Raw genomic sequence first — 20,169 nt, forward strand, 5'->3', positions numbered from 1 at the left:
CCTACAAGTTTCTGTCCTGATAGCTCAACACACTCACCGGAAGTACCCTGAAGTTTTTGAAAACATGGAGAGAGAGTTTCGGAATTCAGAAAATTGTCTGATGCAGAAAAGGGCTGTGGATGTGGGCCACTGGATGTGGGCAGGTTCCTCCGATTGCCAGGTCTGCAGACTCACTTTTCTCTTTTCCTGGTGTGAAGCACTGAAGGTGATTCTCGTCTGCTTTGAGAGGCAGCTCGGAAGCCAGTGGTACTGGCTGAGCCTCCAGGTGAAGGAGATGGCTCTGCGGAAGGTCGGGGGCCTGGCCCTGTGGGACTTCCTCGATTTCATCGTGCGGACTCGTATCCCCATCTTCGTGCTCTTGCGGCCTTTCATCCAGTGCAAGGTGTGGTGTGTGAGTGTGTGCACGTCTCCTCTGGGAAGTGACAAGCCCCACAAACGTGCTGCTCTGCAGATTAAGGCAGGATGACAGCAGCAGCTCTGGGGGATATGCTCTAACCAGTCCAGTCAGTAGGACCTGTTAATAAATACCATGCTTGGTGAGAAAACAGCCCAAACAAGTATCCCAGGGGATAAAATTTCATGTTAGAAATACCTTCACAGTAAGAGTTTAATTAAGGTCTATAAAGCCTTTTGCCCATGGAATGATCTGAAAAATGGTCTCCTGTCCAGGGGCATAACTGAGATCTGATTTAAAAAGTGGAAAAAATTAGATAGAGCATATTTTTCCTCTGAGACTGTCAGTATGCATCTACTCTTTTATTCTCTTCATACCCAATTTTCTGGGGGCAGCAATTCAAAACAATGTGCTGATTAAGCACTTCTGAGCACTCTTCTCAAAACTTCATATCCATTACCTTATTTAATCCTCACAACAACTATGAAATAGAGGCAATAATTATCCCATCTTACAGATGGGGAAATTGAGGACCTGAGAAGCTCTGCCTTCCTTTCAGCTTCTGGCCCAGCCAGCAGAGAATCATGAAGAGCTGTCTGCCCGACAACATATTGCTGACCAGCTGGAGCGGCGTTTCATCCCACGCCCTCTGTGCAAGAGCTCCCTCATTGCCGAGTTCAACAGTGAACTAAAAATTCTAAAAGAGGCAGTTCACAGTGGTTCAGGTTAGTAAGCTTGGGATATTCTGAATTTGTTTGGCTAATGGAACTTATAACCTACAAAGAATGCCTCTTTTTCCAGGTCACTGCTCTTTTTGGAACCAAGTATGAGTTAACCATTTCGATACATCTAGATTTGACCCTGTGATCCTTGCCAATAACAAAACAAATCAAGGGGGTATCATAAGAATGTAATTTTTCTCCCTTTCTAAACACATCTTTTAAAATATTTATTTTGGTAGTTAAGCTTTTTCTTGAGTATTTAAATGGAAAAAAACTATTTAAATTCTTACCTTTATTTCCTTTTTGAAAAGGAGGAGACTTGCATTCATTGAGCTTCTGTAATAGGATAGATTATTTCACAGATGTTATTTCATTTAATCCATACATAGACCTGCAAGGTGCATAACTGAGTCTACTTATAAAATGAAACTGAAACTCAATAGAGGATAAATAACTTACAAAGATACTGACAGCAGAGATGGGACTTAAAACTGGGTCTGTATAGTCTTTAACTTTTCAAAAATTGGAGGGAGAAAGGTTGGAAAAAAAATGAAGGCTAGGAGGTACTTCCTTTACATTATTCAAAAGATTTTCTTGGGAATGCATTGCTTACTTTTATAATTATGTTAACTGCAGGTTACTAAGGAAAGGAAGGTAAATCATCATCTGCCATTAGAGGGCAGTCGTTACTCATATTATTATTAAATGTGGCTTTTTGGTTCTAAAACTTATATTGTTTGTAATGTAGATTAAAGACTGAAAATTTGGAGTTCCCTGGTGGCTCAGCAGGTTAAGGATCAATGCCAGCTGTGCCTTAAGTTGGATCCCTAGCCTGGGAACTTCCATATGCTGTGAGCCAAAAAAGTAAAAATTAAAAAAGAGAGAGAGAGAGAGAGAGAAAGGAGTTCCTGCGGTGGCACAATGGGATTGGCGGAGTCTCTGGAGTGCTGGGATGAAGGTTCAATCCATGGCCCTGGCACAATGGGTTAAAGGATCCAGCATTGCCACAGATGTGGCATTGGCAACAACTGCTACTCGGGTCTGATCCCTGACGCAGGAACTCTATATGCCTTGGAGTGGTGAAAAGAGAAAAAAAAAAAAAAAGATTAAAACTTTGACAAAGGTAATCTTGGTGAAATCTACACAGGACCAAAAATTTTTTAATTTAAAAAATGTTTTTAATTTTTTAAACTAAAAACTTAACAAAGACAATTTTTGTGAAATCTACATGTGGCCATTCAAATATTCTGCTTTATAATAAAATAATCTGACATAGAACCAAGTGAGTACTTTATAAACTATAATCTCCAGAAAAGGGGATAAGAACACAGTTTTAAATATGTATCCTAATTTTGATTGCGAGATTTCTGTCAGTATATTTATTACTTCTATATGCTTGTGTCAGGTAAGGTATATTTCTCAATGAAATCGACCAAGTTGGAATCTATAGTGCAGGTCAAAATGAATTCACATTCTGTCAGCCTTGGAAAATGAGACTGAACAAACAGAGAGCGAGCAACATTAAAGCATTTTACATTGCTAGAGATATTTTGCTCCTGAAGGAAAACTATTCCATTATAAGACATCAGCAGCCAATCTTTCGTTTCTTGATCCTTTTTTTTTTTTTTAACTTATTTAACATTTTCAGTTCCATTTGCTACCTTGTCCTAAAGACCATCTATCTGGGACACACTATTTATAAGACCTTTCCTTTAAAAAAATGCAATTGTCAGGGAGGAGTTTGAAGCTAGCATTTGTTTTCTTTCGAGATGCTCACCATGGATTTTTCCTGGTCTCCCAATCCTGCTAGCCTACCAAGGGAAGACATCCATCAGCACCGTGGGCACCTCCACCTCTGCGTACCGCCTGAGCCTGGCCACCATGTCCCGCTCCAACACGGGCACTGGCACTGTCTGGGAGCAGGACAGCGAGCCGTCCCAGCAGGCTTCACAGGACACCTTGAGTCGAACGGATGAGGAGGATGAAGAGAGTAGGTCACCCTGCAGCATCCCAGGAGCAGGGTGGGGAGGGGGTCATATATGACACAGCTTGGCCGTGTGAATGAGGGCTTGGGAAGGATTTCTGCCATTGGGACCTTCTTCAGGTCGGATCCCCTGGTCTTTTTACAAAGAGAATTCAAAATGGAATTATGATTCCATGATTTCTGATGCCTTGCCTGCTTGTCTGTATATTCTTTGATATCCTTGGGCATTTGGTAGGAGTTCAGGCGAGAGTAAATCTTTAGTGACCCCTAAATTTTCTTTCAGCTTATGTATTCAGCCTTTCCACCAACTCATTTAAGTTGTGGTTAGGTGACTAAGGGGACTGTTTATTCCCCTTTCTCCTGGGCATCTTGCTTAGAAGGTCAGTCAGCACTTACATGACTTGCTGGGCAAGGAAAAGTGAGCAATACATATGCTTGTAACTGAGGAAAGACTGGTGGGCTCTATTATCTAGAATGTAAACCAGCAGACTGTTTTGAGGGCGTACAACCCAGCTTGAGTTAAGAATGTCCCCAGTAACTGGGAATTGCCATTTCAGCTCAGTGGGTTAACCCACCTAGTATCCATGAGGATGCGGGTTCAATCCTTGGCCTTGCTCAGTGGGTTATGGATCCAGCATTGCCACAAGCTGCAGTGTAGGTCACAGATAAGGCTCAGATCTGGTGCTGCTGTGGTTGTGGCATAGGCCTACAGCTGCAGCTCTGATTCAACCCCTAGCCTGGGAACTTCCATATGCCAAAGGTGCAGCCCTAAAGAGGAAAAAAAAAAAAAATCCCCAGCAACTGGGGCTTCCCAAGAGTTTCTAAAGATTTGGTGCTCTAAAATGAGGGAAAATCAAAAGCACACTTTATTATGTGCAAAAGTCACGAAATACCATTGTCACTTAATATTTTTTAACGGCATCAATTATTTTTCACTTGTGTTTTAAAGACATTCTGATGTAACATTTATAGCAAAGTGTGCTTTCAGTGCCTTATAAAAACAAAATCTAGATCTTCACTCAGAGCCTGTCTGTACCAAACAACAAAAGGCTCACTCTGAACTAAATTAACTAGAGTTGAGGTTAGAATTTTAATTAACTAAAATGAATGAAAGTATTTTAATACCCTATTACAGTTGGATGTGTAGCAGAAGAAAATAAATAACTGCTATGGCAAAGCACGCATCAGTAAGACTTCCAGACTTCGTTTCAGGGCTAAGTAGATAACAAAGTGATAATCATATTGTCCTGCATGCTACAGGCATATTTACTTCTAAATCACTCTGCTTATTGCTCATGGACAAAATCCTAAAATTGTAATTAGGGAAATCTTGAAAAATCTTGACCACAAAAAAATGAAAGAGAACAGGATCAGTAGTTTGAATATTCATTAAGTCCTAATAATAGTCCAGAAGTCCAGAAGTTAGGTCTATTTTTCTTTAATGCTTGAAGTAGTCTCTCCCAGCAGTTTTTTTAAATGATGGCAAATGATAACAAACTCTTTATAATAGAATTAAATAGGAGTTCCCGTCGTGGCACAGTGGTTAACGAATCTGACTAGGAACCATGAGGTTGAGAGTTCGATCCCTGACCTTGCTCAGTGGGTTAAGGATCCAGCATTGTCGTGAGCTATGGTGTATGTCACAGACTCAGCTTGGCTTCCACATTGCTGTGGCTTTGGTGTAGGCTGGCGTCTACAGCTCTGATTAGACCCCTAGCCTGGGAACCTCCATATGCCACAGGAAGCAGCCCTAGAAAAGGCAAAAAGACAAAAAAAAAAAAAAAAAAAAAAAGAATTAAATATATTTTGCAGGTAAGCTTATGAACAAGCAGATGACAAAGCCAGTAGGAAGGAGCTAGGGAAGAAAAATAGAGAAAGCTTGGAGTTCCCATCGTGGTGCAGCGGAAACGAATCTGACTAGGAACCATGAATGAGGTTGTGGTTTGATCCCTGGCCTCACTCATTGGGTTAAGGATCCAGCGTTGCTGTGAGCTGTGGTGTAGGTAGCAGATGTGGCTCAGATCCCACGTTGTTGTGGCTCTGGCGTAGGCCGGCAGCTATAGCTCTGATTAGACCCCTAGCCTGGAATCTCCATATGCCACACATGTGGCCCTGAAAAGACAAAAGACAAAAAAAAAAAAAAAAAAAATTGAGAAAGCTTAAACAGAGATAGTATTTGAAAACTAACACTTATACACAAGCACACATGCAAGTTTTTACTAACATTTCTGCTCTCAAACATCACCACCATCCCGTTGAAAACAGGATTGCCAACACGCAGTGTAGTGTGATTATGATTAATGTGTATTAATTTCAGAGATGGGGTGTGAAAACTAGAGGGTTTACACCTTTGAATTAAAAGATTTTCCTATTCAGTTATCACACTTGTACTAAGACCTAGCAGGACTGAGATGAGAAACAAGAAGGTATGAGAAAGTACGTTCTCTGCTTCTAAATTCTTAAGGTTTTGCAGAGGAGATGACAAACATTTTTGCCAAAGAACCCTTAACAAAAGAGTGAATGGAAGTCACCACACGATCAGTCACCAAACAAATATCGAAGGAGTAACTGTTAAGTGACATTGAGTTTGAAGAATGGGGAGGGGGAGGAAATCAATGGAATCCCAAAAAGGTTTTTGTAGAAATAGCTCAATCTACCCTACCACATTTTTCCATGTTTTTAAGGTACATTTGGTTACTCTCTTCTCTATGAACACACCTAAAATGGAAATGCCTTTCTGTAATAAAGATCAACTTCAAATCAGTTATTACCCAGCAAATTATAAGTTTTAGCACTTTCATATTCACCTGTTGATTTAAAATAAATTTCATTAGGAATGCGACCGCTTGGGATATTTTAAGTAAATGATGTCAGATGACCTTGTATGGTAGCATAAATTCACCAAAATTCTATGTTAATCAAGGTATGTTTCCTATTCAGTAGCAAACATATGATCTCACTTAGAATGAGGTCAGCTTGTCACAAATATTGTGGTAAAGTTAATTTTCATATGGAGGTGAATACTTAATTTCTGTTTCTATGGAGAAAACAAGATTGTGCTTCAGATTTTAAATTTAGGTAAAATAAGCATTTGTTTCTGAACTTTATATACTTTTAAATATCCCCCCAAAATCTGAAATTGTCTTCCCCTCAACAGTCTAAAAATCATGAAACGTACTGAATGTAATGTTTGAAAGTCAAAGAATCATGCATAACTTGCTCAATAACAAAGTCTCTTATTGAACTATTTCTGAAATGCTTAAAACTTTATTGTCCAGCTTTTCTGAAATGTTTAATTTGCAGATGCCTCATAGGTTTTACAAAAAAATTTTCCTGTAGAAATAAACAAGACATTTACATTTATTTCATCAAGGCTGTTTGAGCGTGCGAGATGTATAGCTGTGAAGAATTATCCTTCATCCCTTTGTACAGATTAAGAACTAATCCCAAAGGGCTTTTGTTGTTCCAGATGAAGATACCATCATGAAGTTTTATTGCAGCTATTTCCCTCACCCAAATGAACTAACCAGTGACTTTAACTGGATGTTCTACTCATATTCTCAAGTAACAATATTCAGTAACTCTAGAGGCTCAGCTGTTGAGTCTCTGGTTTTATACAAATAGTGAAGATGTTAAGACCCCAAAGGTCTTTGTCTTGAATCTGTACAAAGAAATGAATGATCATTTAGCTTTAGATACTGCCCCAGGGTTGTATTCAAGCCATGGGTGGAACCCAAGTGCCAAGCTGGTCTAGGTCTTCGGTCAACCTCATAGTTTCCTAACACTCCCTTCTCTGGCCTTCAGATGACTCTGTCAGCATGCCCAGTGTGGTAAGTGAACAGGAAGCTTACCTCCTGAGCACCATTGGAAGGAGGCGGTTCTCCAGCCATGTCTCCAGCATGTCTGCACCTCAGGCTGAGGTGGGCATGTTACCCAGCCAAAGGTAAAGAGCCATGGATATGGTATACATTTGCACTGGGGGCAAAGATGGGAATTTGGAAAAGTCGCTCCTGTTACTCTAAAAAGCCTAAAGAGAGACAAACAATCCATGTTTTTAAGCAGGCCATTCAAATGGCTTTTCAACTAGGGTTGCACAGACACCAATTTACAGAGTTTTCTAAGCCAAGCCAGTAGAAGGAATTTCAATTTCTGATCCAAGCATTGTTTTTCCTTAAAATTTTTCTATAAATAGATGATATGGTCTTCTTTCATGGTCACCTTTCAAATGACATTCTTGTATTTCAAATATATCATTAGCTAAGCTAATCATGAATACCTGGCAAGTGTGTAGGGCTAACTTGATATATTTGGTAAAATTTAGACCTTAATGGCATGTCATTAGTATTTAGTTGGAGGTAGTGATGCTTAACAGAAGGCAAGAAGTAAAGGACCCATGGCATTATGTATTACCTTGGCAGGTCATTTAACAAGAGCCTTTTCTCCTCTGTGAAATGAGAAAATTAGCTGAAGTTGGTCTTTAAGGTAACTTCTTAACCTATAGTTCTGTGATTCCATAACTAAACCCTTTAAAACATTTTCTCTTTGGCATTCTCTGCCCTCTAAGAACACAGATTGAAAACTTTATCTTGGAGGAGTTCCCATTGTGGAGCAGTGGAAACAAATCTGACTAGGACCCATGGGGTTGCAGGTTTGATCCCTGGCCTCGCTCAGTGGGTTAAGGATCTGGCATTGCCGTGAGCTGTGTGGTGCAGACGTGGCTCGGATCCCTTGCTGCTGTGGCTTTGGCGTAGGCCGGCAGCTGTACCTCCAATTAGACCCCTAGCCTGGGAACTTCCATATGCCACAGGTGCAGCCCTAAGACAAAAAGCCAAAAAAAAAAAAAAAAAAACCCAAAAACAAAAATAAAACACCAGTTTATCTTGGAGTTCCCACCATGGCACAATGGATTAAAGATCTGGTGTTGCTTCAGCTGTGGCATAGGTTGCACCTCTGGCTCAGATTAGATCCCTGGCCCAGGAAACTTCCATATGCCACAAGTGCAGCTGAAAAAGAAAAAAAAATTAAAACTTTATATATGTAGTGCACCATAATACATATATAGTAAAATAGAAAATGATCTGACATAAGAGATAAAACATCTGTTTGAGAGTCAATTATATTTTTACTTCAGGAACTGAATTCTTTCAGAGTTCAGCCTTATGTGTTTTTATCTAGTTTGTTCTTTATTCATATTACCTATAGAGTCAATGTGGTGTAATTTATGCATGGAAAATAATAACAATCAGGGCACCTTCTAGTGTTCAGATAAAATTAGTCCACATGCATAAATAATTACCCTGTGCCCAAATCTTTTAGCAAATAGTTTCTGAACTGTACAGATGCAATAAAATTTTTGAAATAAAGCCAAACCTTGATGAATATTTTTTAAAATAAGGGAAAATAATAAAATATTAATAAATTACAAACTTGTGAAGAACGCAATACTTAGGTACTATTGAGTTACTACAAAAATTGACAGCATGTAAGGGTACAGTCATTGTAAGAGATTCTTTTACATACCATTTGGTAAATTATTTTTGAAAAAGGAGTCTTAGAAATATCTGAATAAAATCAGAGCCAAACTATAAAATGTTCAAAAAAGGTGTAAAGTCACACAAGTTACAGCTAATACTGATAAAGTGATTTATTTTTAATTGATATAAATGTGCAAACTTCTATCAAGAATAAACAAAAACTAGCCGTCTATTTAAAAGTTTATTTAAACTTAAGAATTTTAGGAATTCTAAGTAGAGCGTTTTTTGTTGTTGTTGTTGTTATTTACCTAAAATAACTAGGCCATCCATTCCCTTTGTATATATCCATTAAGGGGGTTACCTCATTTCTGTGGGGAGAAAATTTGTTCTATTATGAATCCATCAGCAATCCAGGAAAGGAATATAGTTAAAGCCTTTGGGTTTGAGTAATAGTTTGTAAGGCTAAAGGCCATGACGTCTGTCTGTGTTAGGGAAAGCCTCTTCCTGGGGCTGGACACTATTTTTTATAGTATACAGTTAGGTGAACCACAATTATTTGGGGGCAGACACTCCAGTTTTCCAAAGGGCTTTCTAATTCCATCCATGTTAACAACTACTTATTGAGTGCCTCCTGGGTACATAGCTAAATTTGAGGCACTGAAGAAAGGAGAGAGAAAGCATGACACAATTTCTGTTCACAGTTCCCCAAATCAGCAGCATCCAAATAAATCAATAAACTATTGAACTATTCTCTCACCAACTTGACAGGTTTCTTCTTTTGGCATTTTACATTTCAGTCACTAGAGGATGGAGTGAGGAGGTAAATGCGAGTTTCATGTGAATTTTCTAGGGTTATCTTCCTTCCATTTGTTTACTTGCATTTTCACTGCAGAATGAGCAGGTGCAGTTGGGTTCATTCTTTGCTTTTCTTTATGGCATCAGTTCCAAGAGTTGGGTTGTGGCAGTTCATGGTAAGTGGTTTCTGTGTGATAATGTCAAAACACACAGGAAGCAGGATCCTGGTCGAGGAAACATCATGTACTTAAGACAGGTGAAAAATCACAACCACCCAGCCAAATGGTGACCAAAGGAATGATAGTTTTGTCTTCTACAGATTCACTCTGCAGTGCATTTCTGAGCTCCTGTGTCTATTCCGAGCTCACTTTTTAAGTCCCAGCTCTTGAGCAATCAATAGATCACTCCTTTGGGAGTCACGTCCCCCTGAAGTCCCTCCTCCCCCATTGCCTGGAGTCCTATGTCTTGACAAACCCAGCACAAGGTGAAATGGTTGACTGTCTCCTTTTCCTTCCTTGTTCTGTTAAATTTATTTATTTATTTTTGGTTCTTGGAAGCAGAAAATTGCATGCCTTTTTTTCTTTTTCTTTTATTTGTTTGCATTTTCTTTCCCTAAATGCTTCATCTCCCTACCCCTCCTGCAGTGAACCTAATGTCCTCGATGACTCCCAGGGCCTGGCCGCCGAGGGCAGCCTCTCTAGGTACAGTGTCAATGCTACCTGTCTATTGGTGTCTGTGCTGGGAAACGAGCTGTTCCCTGTCTCCTCTGTCTCTCTGTCTCCTCTCGCCCCGTCTTGATATCGAGTTCCATTCCTTGCCCTTTGTTGCTCATGAACACACGAGCCTGGAAGTCAAAGGTGTAGCCTCCGTTTTCGGCTTCAGAGCTCAATCGCAAATGGCCTAAAAAGCTTACCTAAAAAAATTCTGGAGTTCTTTTAGGGGCTTATCCTATGGACAGTCTACAAAGAGTATGATATACCAAATGTTAAATTTATCCCATCTAATCATTCCCTTCACACTGATATTCTTTAAGGATTTTTTTTTTCAGAAACTTTTTAATACAACGCCCCATCATCAGGAAGCCCCTTGTTAAATTCAGACAGGTCTTTTAGCTAATACCATGGATGGTAAGAAAACAATTTATATAATTCCCTCTCTTTGATGCATGATGCTACCTGGCAGGCTATTATAGTAGCTTGTTCAAACAACACTTATATAAAGAACATCTGTCCCAGTACAAAGATGACTCCCAAATTTGCTGTGAAATATCTTGGTAAGAGAAGTCTTATGAGGCAAAGAATATAATGGCTTGGCTATTGATTTAAAGCTTCAGAAAGGGGGACTGCACCTTTAACACTCAGATAAACCACGTCAAACATTCCTAATCTTGTGCTGTTGATTCACACCTCTCAACTAATCCTCATTAGGGGTAATGCTTCTTGTTCGTTAGAAGAGTGCCTTTGTTCCATCTCAAGAGAAATATTCCCTTTCAGGTTTGCATTATATAGTGAGTGCACCCGTGTTTATTGCTTTATCACAAAGATGAGGAAATGTTGAGAGGCCATTCCTGTGAAAGGTTGTCCTTTGTTTCCTTTACATCTTGTTCAGATTTCACATTTTCTTCTGCAATTGAAAATGGGAAATTTATTCCATTATCAGGTGTATATTTTTTTTTTTACTGGCCTCATAATTCATGGCATTCATTTGTGTTTGCGAGCCCCTGCCTCGACAGATCAGTCTCTTGTTGGTGGTAAATGTGGAGGTGCTGCAAGGTGCAGGTCTAATTCCATTACCAAGAGCTTTGGGGAGGAGGAAGAATGAGGCAGACCTCAAGATGGCTTTCTTTTATTGTACACAGTGATAGACGAGCTCTGAACCAAGCCTAGCGCCATAACCACTGGTTTCAAAGCATGCATCTCTTGAATGCTTGATAGTACATATACGACAGGAGAACCTAGTTTGGAAGATCATTTCAATGTCCCACTGAAAGCTGGAAGTGTTAAATCAGACTTCCATTTGGTTGACTTTGTCCCGGGGCCTTTTCTAATTAGGCCAAAATCTACTCTTGCTGAGTAAAAATACTAGTCTGACATTGGTGAGAGAAGGCAGAAGTTTGAGTTTGACTTTTATAACTTCTCCCAAGGATTTAGCCCTCCCTGGCAGGGTTTAGCGTTCAAATGACTGCTCTGGAGTTATTGAAACCAATCCACTCTGCCCTGGGTCCAGTGTCAATGGGAATAAACTCAGAGTTCTTGCTATGTGAGGATGGTTCAGAGCCAAAGCTATGGGTTGAATCTATAGTTGAATTGGTCAGTCATGTGAGGACTTTGATGGCTATTTTACATCAGCTGTTGTTGATCTGTTGTTCCTCTACCTGGTGTGTTTTAGTTCTGGGTGTTAGTTGCCTGGGATCATATGTGGTCATTAAGAAACCAGAAGGTAAGGCATTCATTTTGGATTCTAAATAATTCTGTGAATGCTGAGGGGTACCACAAGCTATAGCACATCCACCTTTGCCATACACTGCAAATCATACCTCCTGAACTCATCATGTCACCAAGTTCTCTTTGGAGGAGAGGAGCTTACTAAGTTCAGTTTATAAAATAGGATATATACTTTTTATATTTGGTTTCCAGGCTTTCTTATTTTTGGCACAAAACCTCTTTCTGCTGCAGACTCTTAAAATCCCAAAGAAGCAGTAAGGTGTTAACTTTAGCACACACCTGAGCACTCGGGATCTAAAACACACCCAAAGGAGTCCTAAGGAAAACCTGACTTCAAGGCTTAAAAAATATCAGGAGGCATGCTAATGGAAGGTAATAAATCCTGCTCCTTCCCCCAGCCTCACATTTTGATCAACTTCTTGGGGATTTGCTTTTGAAACAGTACTTGTTTTAGGCCAAATAGAAAAGTTAGTCTGAGAGCTGCATGAGGAAGAGACTAGAATCATAGGATCATGAATAGGTAGAAACAAAAATTTTGCAGACCTTTAGAAAATTTCTTCTAGGATTTGTTTTGTAACCTGTGCTAACTGGCTTCTTAAAAAGATTCACGGCAAGAAATATAAGCCTGTTAGAAACACTATGCTGTGAAGAAAAGACTATTTTTTGGAAATCAATAAATTGCAATAATAGTCCATGGAAGAATTCTCTCTTTAAGAGCGTTGCTGTTAGAAGTATAGAAGCTCATCGCAGATGTTTCCTCCCTGTGTCTATTCCCACATGCACACACCATGGACCAAATTGTCTCTCCAGAAGAATATGGATGTGCAGAAAGATATTCAAGCACTTAAGCCTGAAAGTTTATACTTCAGAACTAAATTTTGTTTAGACATGTTAGAACATTTTGAAAGGCAGGAATTGACAATCAACCCTAGCTTTAAAAAAAAGAGAGAGAGAGAGAGATTACAATGCTATTTGATTCTGTAATTTTAAACACAATGGAAAATAAGAATGTGGCTCAAGTTTGAACAAGATAGATAGTCTGGGTAAAACGAAAAAAATAACCTATCCATTTCATGATTGTCCACTTTTTTGAAGTATGAAAACTGGCAAGTACTCCCAAGGTATAAAAAATAAAAATAAAAGAATCCTTTTATGTAGCTGAGAATAAATAGCTAGGAAAATGTGTGTTGTGATATACAGATAAGTGTACTTTGATTTAGTCAATTCTTACAGGATAACTCAGATCCAGATTATTCCCCTTTCTAATCTAATTCCAGCCTCCAATCTCTAAATTCTGTGGCATTTAAAACACATTTTCTTGGATGTTGTGGAGGCTAAGTAAAATTTAAACAATAGTATCTTACTGGAGAAGAGTGGGATTTCTTCTACTGTTTATGCCCCTGTTCTCTCTATACATGCTTTATGGTTCTTTTAGTGCTGACTTTATGCATTCTCTTTATGCAAGACAATCACTCAGGGAAAATGGCTATGCTGCACGCCTTGTGCTTTCCCTCTAGGTTTCTCTAACCATATTAAAATTGAATCTAAAAGTACAGATAAAAGCAATGAAGATACAAATTCATTTTCTATGTACTAGCCTTGCCCAGTGCTTCTACTTAAAATTTTTATTGATGAAATCTCTTTCTAGATCGAAATACACTTTTTGTATAATTTGAGATGAGTGATATAAATTTTTATTGCTGTACTGAATGGCCCTTTGTTCTCCTATCCTTTAAGAAATACTGTTAGATATATTTTCCATTAGGAGATACATACATATTTATGCACTCCAAATCTTCATGTAGAACTAAGAGAAAAGAAGTAATTTGTGCCAGAATTGTCTTCCGATATTGTCTGAATGTCCCTAGCCTGTAAATTACTTCCTTGCATTTTGAGTAAGGTGTTCTTGGTTTCTGTAGACAGTTGAGTTGCACCAGTTCTGCCAAGATCCCAGTATACTGACCTTCCTAAAATTCAGATCGTTTGCCATAGTAATGTTGTTTTGTGACTCAAAAATACAAAGAATGATTTTAGCTTCCATGTAGAAAGTTTCGTTTGCTTTTATACTTATTGTTTTTGCTTCTTATCTGGCAAAGCAGTGGAAATCAGCCATTTCTCATTCCCCAAATTAAAATTTTTAGGAAATCAGTATTCCCCTAAAATTTTTGGGAGATCGGTATTCCCCAGATTTTTAGGAAATCAGTATTCAGTGAGGGCAAACACCATGGTCTTCTGTTTGGTGTATTGCACACCTGATGGTCACACACTGCAAATCCTACACATGATGGGGAAATATTACCTGACACGGGGAGAAGCTAAATTGAAACCACTTTTTATATGCAACTCCATTTTGATATAAACCCAGAATTACTTCTGCATAAATTACTTCCATTATTTATTTCTTTAGTTGTTTACTATTAATGTGTCCTCTACACACAGTTAAGCCAGACTTTGACGTTCCATACATAACCATATTAGCATCACATTTTTAGGGAGAATATAATATCTTAGCTGGGCCGTATTGCCAAGGACATGTTCTATAATTTCATCATTGATATGTACATTCCACTGATGAAATATTATTCATTTACATAGAACAGCTAATTACTAAAGCTATAGACTTGATCCATTTCTTATAAGCCTCTCTATCCATAGAGAAAATTTTGATGCTTATGATCCTCCCTTGGAATAATCATCGTGAAATTACCATTATGTTTTGACATTTAACACTCCCTGAGTGACGTGTATTTCTTTTTTTTTACACCATTTTTTTCTCACAATATGATTACTGGATAAAAATGAGACAAACGGACTGCCTCTATTTCATTTTCTCTGCTAATTATTTTTAAGATATTTTATTACCTACTTCCTTCTAGTATTCTAGAAGCAATAAACTCATTACAAATATAAAACAAGGAAGCATCACTTTTCATGTTCAAACCATTTCACATCAACTAACTTCTTTTCTCTACCTTAATGGGAGGTAGGTGGTAAGTATTAACCTCCCTTTATGGCCAAGGGAACTGAGGTAACATTTAGATGTCAATGAAGAATCCATTCCAGCGAAAGCTTTGCTTGGTATTTAGGAGAAACTTGTTTATACTTTTGTGCATATGGTAATTGAATACTACTTCCTAAAACACATGTTAAAATGTATAATTAAGAAGGAGATGTTCTTTCAAACATGCCAGCAACTTGATCTGGATTGTTTATCAGAATTTATTGTGCTGTTACTTTGGGGTAATTTTCCATCTTCATAGAAAGGTCATATACGGTATAAGGTCATATATGTATAAAAATAATGTACACTGATTTTTTGGAACTTGATATTCAGGAGAACCAAGACTGCTTAGAAACATCTGTCTTTGAGATTCTTTATGGAATTTTGTATTGCGTATCCCAAATGGTCTAATCATTATATAATTACATCCTTACTTCAGAAAAACTATGATAAACTCCATTTGGGATTCCATTTGGGAATCATTGATTTTCTTCTAATGGAAAGATGATTAAGACTTAAAAAATCACAGATGTGACTATGTAGACCATGTGATGGCTAACTAGTTGTTAATACAACAGGGAACCATCTGATTGTCCATCTTGCCACAATTTCTTTCCCTACAATTGCAGGGAGACTGTATTTAGATAAACTTTTTTTTTTTTTTTTTTGATTACATTGAATGAATACAGTCTTTCTGTTTTCATGGACAGTTGCTGACTCTGCATTCCTCTGTGGAATATTTTACTGTAAAAACCATTTGTAGATGACTCTCCTTTTGCAAAGGCAAAGCAGAAATTAATTACCCATTAACCAAATAATCACATTGGCATCATCCACAGGATTACAGTGTTCTCTGGGGCACAATACATTTCTTTTTTTTCACCTCCACTCCATTATAAATCCCCATTACACATGCATGCAGAATGAAAAAGGGTCATGGGCCCATGACAGTGTTTTCAGCTTCACCTAACACTAAAATAGGGACCACTGCTGGTAGTCATTTTTGCATATAAAAGACACACATACACAGTAAATTTGGGGGGAGCAGGTTGTTACTTTTATAAATCATGTGCTATGTCTGGGTGCAGCTATTCAATATTAATTAATTAAGCATCTAAGTTGTAATGATAGCTTCATTACTTTGCCAGCCTTTTAAATCTGAAACTGTTTTTACACATTTAATCGTCTATCCGTGTGACTATTCATTTACTCAGTCACAGAGACTTCAGGCTGCAAACATGTGTTGAATGTGACCCTTCACCCAAATGGATTCTGTGTCTGATGTGTTTGATATTCGTCCATCTTATTTTCATTTAAATTGAAATTTAAAAAAAGGTGTTCCCATCCATGTGATAAGAGTTGTTCGTGTTTGTTTGTCACCACCTTTTTCCTTACCCTTGAAAAAAAAATTGAGATTAGAATATGATATCTTAAGCCAATTGGTGGCTTCCAAACCAGGGGTGTGTTTGAATCGATGTTTTGCTGAATGATAGATCCGGCATCAGTGATTGAAAAGAGAATCTCAATTTTGGCAGCTTGGGGCTACAAGGCCCTGTCCTTCCTCCGAAACCTTTGAAAACTCCCATCCCAGGGATTCTTTCCCAACCTTCCTTCAAAGATAACGGTATCTTTGAAGTGACTGTTTCCTATCAGTGATTTTGGCTAACACCCACCAGAGGACCATCTTCTGCCCTCTCTCCAGAGGACGCTAACACTGTTGGTGCTTGACAGGGTGGCAAGTGTGCAGAGTGAACCTGGCCAACAGAACCTCCTCCTTCAACAGCCACTGGGGAGGAAGAGGGGCCTGAGGCAGGTAAGCAGACCCTGAAAGGCCAGGAGAGTCATCCTAAGAAATGGAAGCTCTATTCAATTTTTAATGCCCAGGTATATGAAGACCATATTTTGCCTTCTCCCCACCTGAAATAAGCAGTACAGAGCAACGTTAAAACATGCTGAGAGTTTGGAGCTTCTATTTTAGCTCTGAACCTTCTTCTTAGCAAAGCTGATTACTTGGCAACCTAAGGGTGCCTATACTTTTATTTGCTCCCTATCCAGAAATCTTGGCCAGCCAAACTACTGGCCATAGAAGATTCATTATAAAGTTGATTTAAGGCCTGTTTCTGTGCAGAGGCAGAGACATAGTCATTCAAGATAAACAATTCCATTTAAAACTGAAATTGAAGTAAAGATCATCTTTGCAGCTTTCTTTATATGGGGTTCCTCTATATTACTATCTAAATAAAAACCTAAGTGAGGCTTTGTGTGGTTACTTTGATGGGAACATCCCAGCACTGATTTGGAGACCAGACATTTCCCTAGCATCTGAGGTGTTTGTTTGTTTATCAACCTCCCCTTGAGAGGTAGCGTATGTTCACCTATAGCTTTCAGATGAGCACAGGCTAATTGGTAAGCAATAATTGTTAGTTTTGGGGTTCCCGTTGTGGCCCAGGGGTTAACAAACCCAACTAGTATCCATGAGGATACGGGTTCGATCCCTGGCCTCGCTTAGTGGGTTAAAAATCTGGCATTGCCATGAGCTGTGGTTAGGTGGCAGACGTGGCTCAGATCCCACCTTCCCGTGGTGTAGGCCAGTGGCTACAGCTCCAAGTAAGACCCCCTAGCCTGGGAACTTCCATATGCTGCAGGTGTGGCCCTAAAAAAAAAAAAAAAAAAAAAAAAATTGTTGGAGTTCCCGTCGTGGCTCAGTGGTTAACGAATCCAACTAGGAACCATAAGGTTGTGGGTTCCATCCCTGGCCTTGCTCAGTGGGTTAAGGATCTAGCGTTGCTGTGGCTCTGGCGTAGGCTGGTGGCTATAGCTCCTATTCAACCCCTAGCCTGGGAACCTCCATATGCTGCAAGAGCAGCCCAAGAAATGGCAAAAAGACAAAAAAAAATTTTTTTAATTAAAAAATAAAAATTATAAGTTTTGTATTCTTAAATTCACTGAAATTCTCACTGTGACTATTTTAAATTATGTCAATATTCTTAGGATATATAAAGGGGTAATAATCAGAAGATAGAATTGGTTCAAGGGGATACCAGAATCAAGTGTGTATTTGTATTTAAATATGCAGAAAGACATTTATTTTATTTAGTATGAATGTAGGGAACAACCATTAGATCCACAGAAACCCACCAAGAAAGGAGCAAACCATAGTCAGAATCCTCGGAGCCTCAGTCTCTCCTTACAGGCCATTAGACCCGCTTGCTAGCTTTCTTCTGCCTATTCTCTTTCAGCTAAGACGTCCTCTACTGTCTCGTCAGAAGACTCAGACGGAATCCAGGAACCGCCATGGGGCTCGGCTGTCAACCACTCGCAGGAGCATTCAACCTAAAACAAAGCCATCTGGTGAGGCCTCCTGTGTCCAGTCTAACTACACCACTGACACACTGACACACCACCCACTTGGGAAGGCCTGCAGAGACTAAGCTCATGTAGATAAGCACATCTGTGGGAGCCACTAGGAAAAGGGAAGAAGTTTCCCAGAAAACTCGAATGCCTTTTTTTTCTTCATCTTCCCCTCCTATCCCTACCCTCATGAACTAGGGAAAGGGAACAATCCAAGGTAAACCTCAAATGTTTCAAAAGTTTGCCTATAGAAGGTTGTGTTTTATTTACCCAAACCAGGGACTGGGTTTGTTGTATGTCTTACTGAAGACAAAGGAATAAGGAATAATAGGGACTTTTATGGTTGTTTGTTTTTTTTTTTATTCTTTGGGGACTTTTTTTTTTAATTGTAGTTGATTTGCAATATTGTGTTAACTTCTGTGCAGCAAAGTGATATATATATAAATACACACACACACATACATTTTCTAAAAATATTCTTTTCCATTATGGCTTATCATAGTACTTTGACTATTGTTCCCTGTGCTATACAATAGGACCTTATTGTTTATCCCCTTTGTGTATAATACATCAGCTAACCCCAGTCTCCCACTCCATCCCTCGCCCAACCTTGGCAACCAACCACAGGTCTATTCTCCTTGTCCATGAGTCTGTTTCTGTTTTGTAGGTAGGTTCATTTGTGTCATATTTTAGATTCCGCATAAAAATGATTATCATATGGTATTTGTCTTTCTCTTTCTGACTTCACTTAGTATGAGAATCTCTAGTTCCATTCATGTTGCTGCAAATGGCATTATTTCATTTTATGGCCAAGAATACTCCTGAGTGTGTGTGGGTCACATCTTAATCCATTCATCTTTCAGTGGACATTTAGGTTGTTTCTGTGTCTCTTGTGAATTGTCTGTTGTGAACATAGCCGTGCATGTATCTTTTTACATCATAGCCTTGTCCAGATATATGCCTAGGATTGCTGGATCATATGGTAGTTCTATATTTAGTTTTCTGAGGAACCTCCACACTGTTTTCCATAGTGGCTGTAACAACTTAACATTCCCCTCAACAGTGTAGGAGGGTTCTAATAGGGACTTTTAAATTCTGTTGGCAGTTGTTATGAATGATAACCAAGCTCACTCCATTCTCTATGCCAATCTTGTTTTTACGTAAAAACTATTTATGTGAAAAGGCAACTTATGTAAAAATGATTTTTCTACCCAAGTCCTGCTCTTTGTAAGGTGAAATCAAAACATGTACGTAATAGTCACACTTGCTCTCAATTATCAATAAACCATCAGTGTCTTTATTATAAAAAGCCTAGAGACATGGGTTAAAGCTAATTATTAAGCACTGCCAATATGCTTTCCTCCTGTCCCTGTTTACTGCTTTACGTCTGACCTACAGTGGATCAGAAACGATCTGTAACCTTCATTGAGGCTCAGCCGGAGTCAGCAGGTGCCCCAGCAGACACACTTTCTGCCACAGGCCAGCCACAGGGCTGCAGCCCGGCCCCATCCAGGAAACCAGAAGGGATGGACAAACCAGTCCTCACATCTTCCCCTGCCATTGTTGTTGCTGATCTCCACAGCCTTTCTCCCAAGCAGGTGAGGGCACTAGAGAAACAGGTAAGGCTTGTTCCCTGCATTCTTATGTTTGGGAACCCACTAAGATATCGAAATGTATTTGATATAATTTAAGTCTGGATCTGTAATGTTTTGTTATAGCAAGACAGACACTGGTCCTGTCATGAGAAAGGTCTATATATAGTATATGGCCAAGGATACATCTCCTTAAGAGGAAGAATTGAAGTCTTCATAGTCTGTGTTATGAAAACCCTAGGAGGAAATGATATTTCACAGTTAAAATTATCATTGAGGGAGTTCCCATTGTGGTGCAGCGGAAACGAATCTGACTAGGAACCATGAGGTTGCGGGTTCAATCTCTGGCCTCGCTCAGTGGGTTGGGGATCTGGCATTGCCGTGGGCTGTCACAGACACGGCTCATGGCTGT

The 20,169-nt window shown here is 39.1% G+C and overlaps 1 protein-coding gene across 3 annotated transcripts in view; it reads left to right on the forward strand.

Annotated features, from left to right (window-relative positions):
* Positions 1-20,169, forward strand: part of UNC80 (unc-80 homolog, NALCN activator) — a 253,679-nt gene that overhangs the window by 228,684 nt on the left and 4,826 nt on the right. For 2 of the 3 annotated variants that reach the window (XM_003133630.5, XM_021075019.1), the window contains 8 exons: positions 198-382; positions 954-1,119; positions 2,927-3,106; positions 6,905-7,043; positions 10,014-10,070; positions 16,546-16,627; positions 18,054-18,165; positions 19,564-19,763. In XM_003133630.5, coding sequence (XP_003133678.3) covers positions 198-382; positions 954-1,119; positions 2,927-3,106; positions 6,905-7,043; positions 10,014-10,070; positions 16,546-16,627; positions 18,054-18,165; positions 19,564-19,763 — 1,121 coding nt within the window. The remainder of the gene's footprint in view (positions 1-197; positions 383-953; positions 1,120-2,926; positions 3,107-6,904; positions 7,044-10,013; positions 10,071-16,545; positions 16,628-18,053; positions 18,166-19,563; positions 19,764-20,169) is intronic. The other variant, XM_021075020.1, reaches the window with a different exon arrangement.

This window comes from Sus scrofa, chromosome 15 (genome assembly GCF_000003025.6).
Source record: "Sus scrofa isolate TJ Tabasco breed Duroc chromosome 15, Sscrofa11.1, whole genome shotgun sequence".
Lineage (NCBI taxonomy): Eukaryota > Metazoa > Chordata > Mammalia > Artiodactyla > Suidae > Sus > Sus scrofa.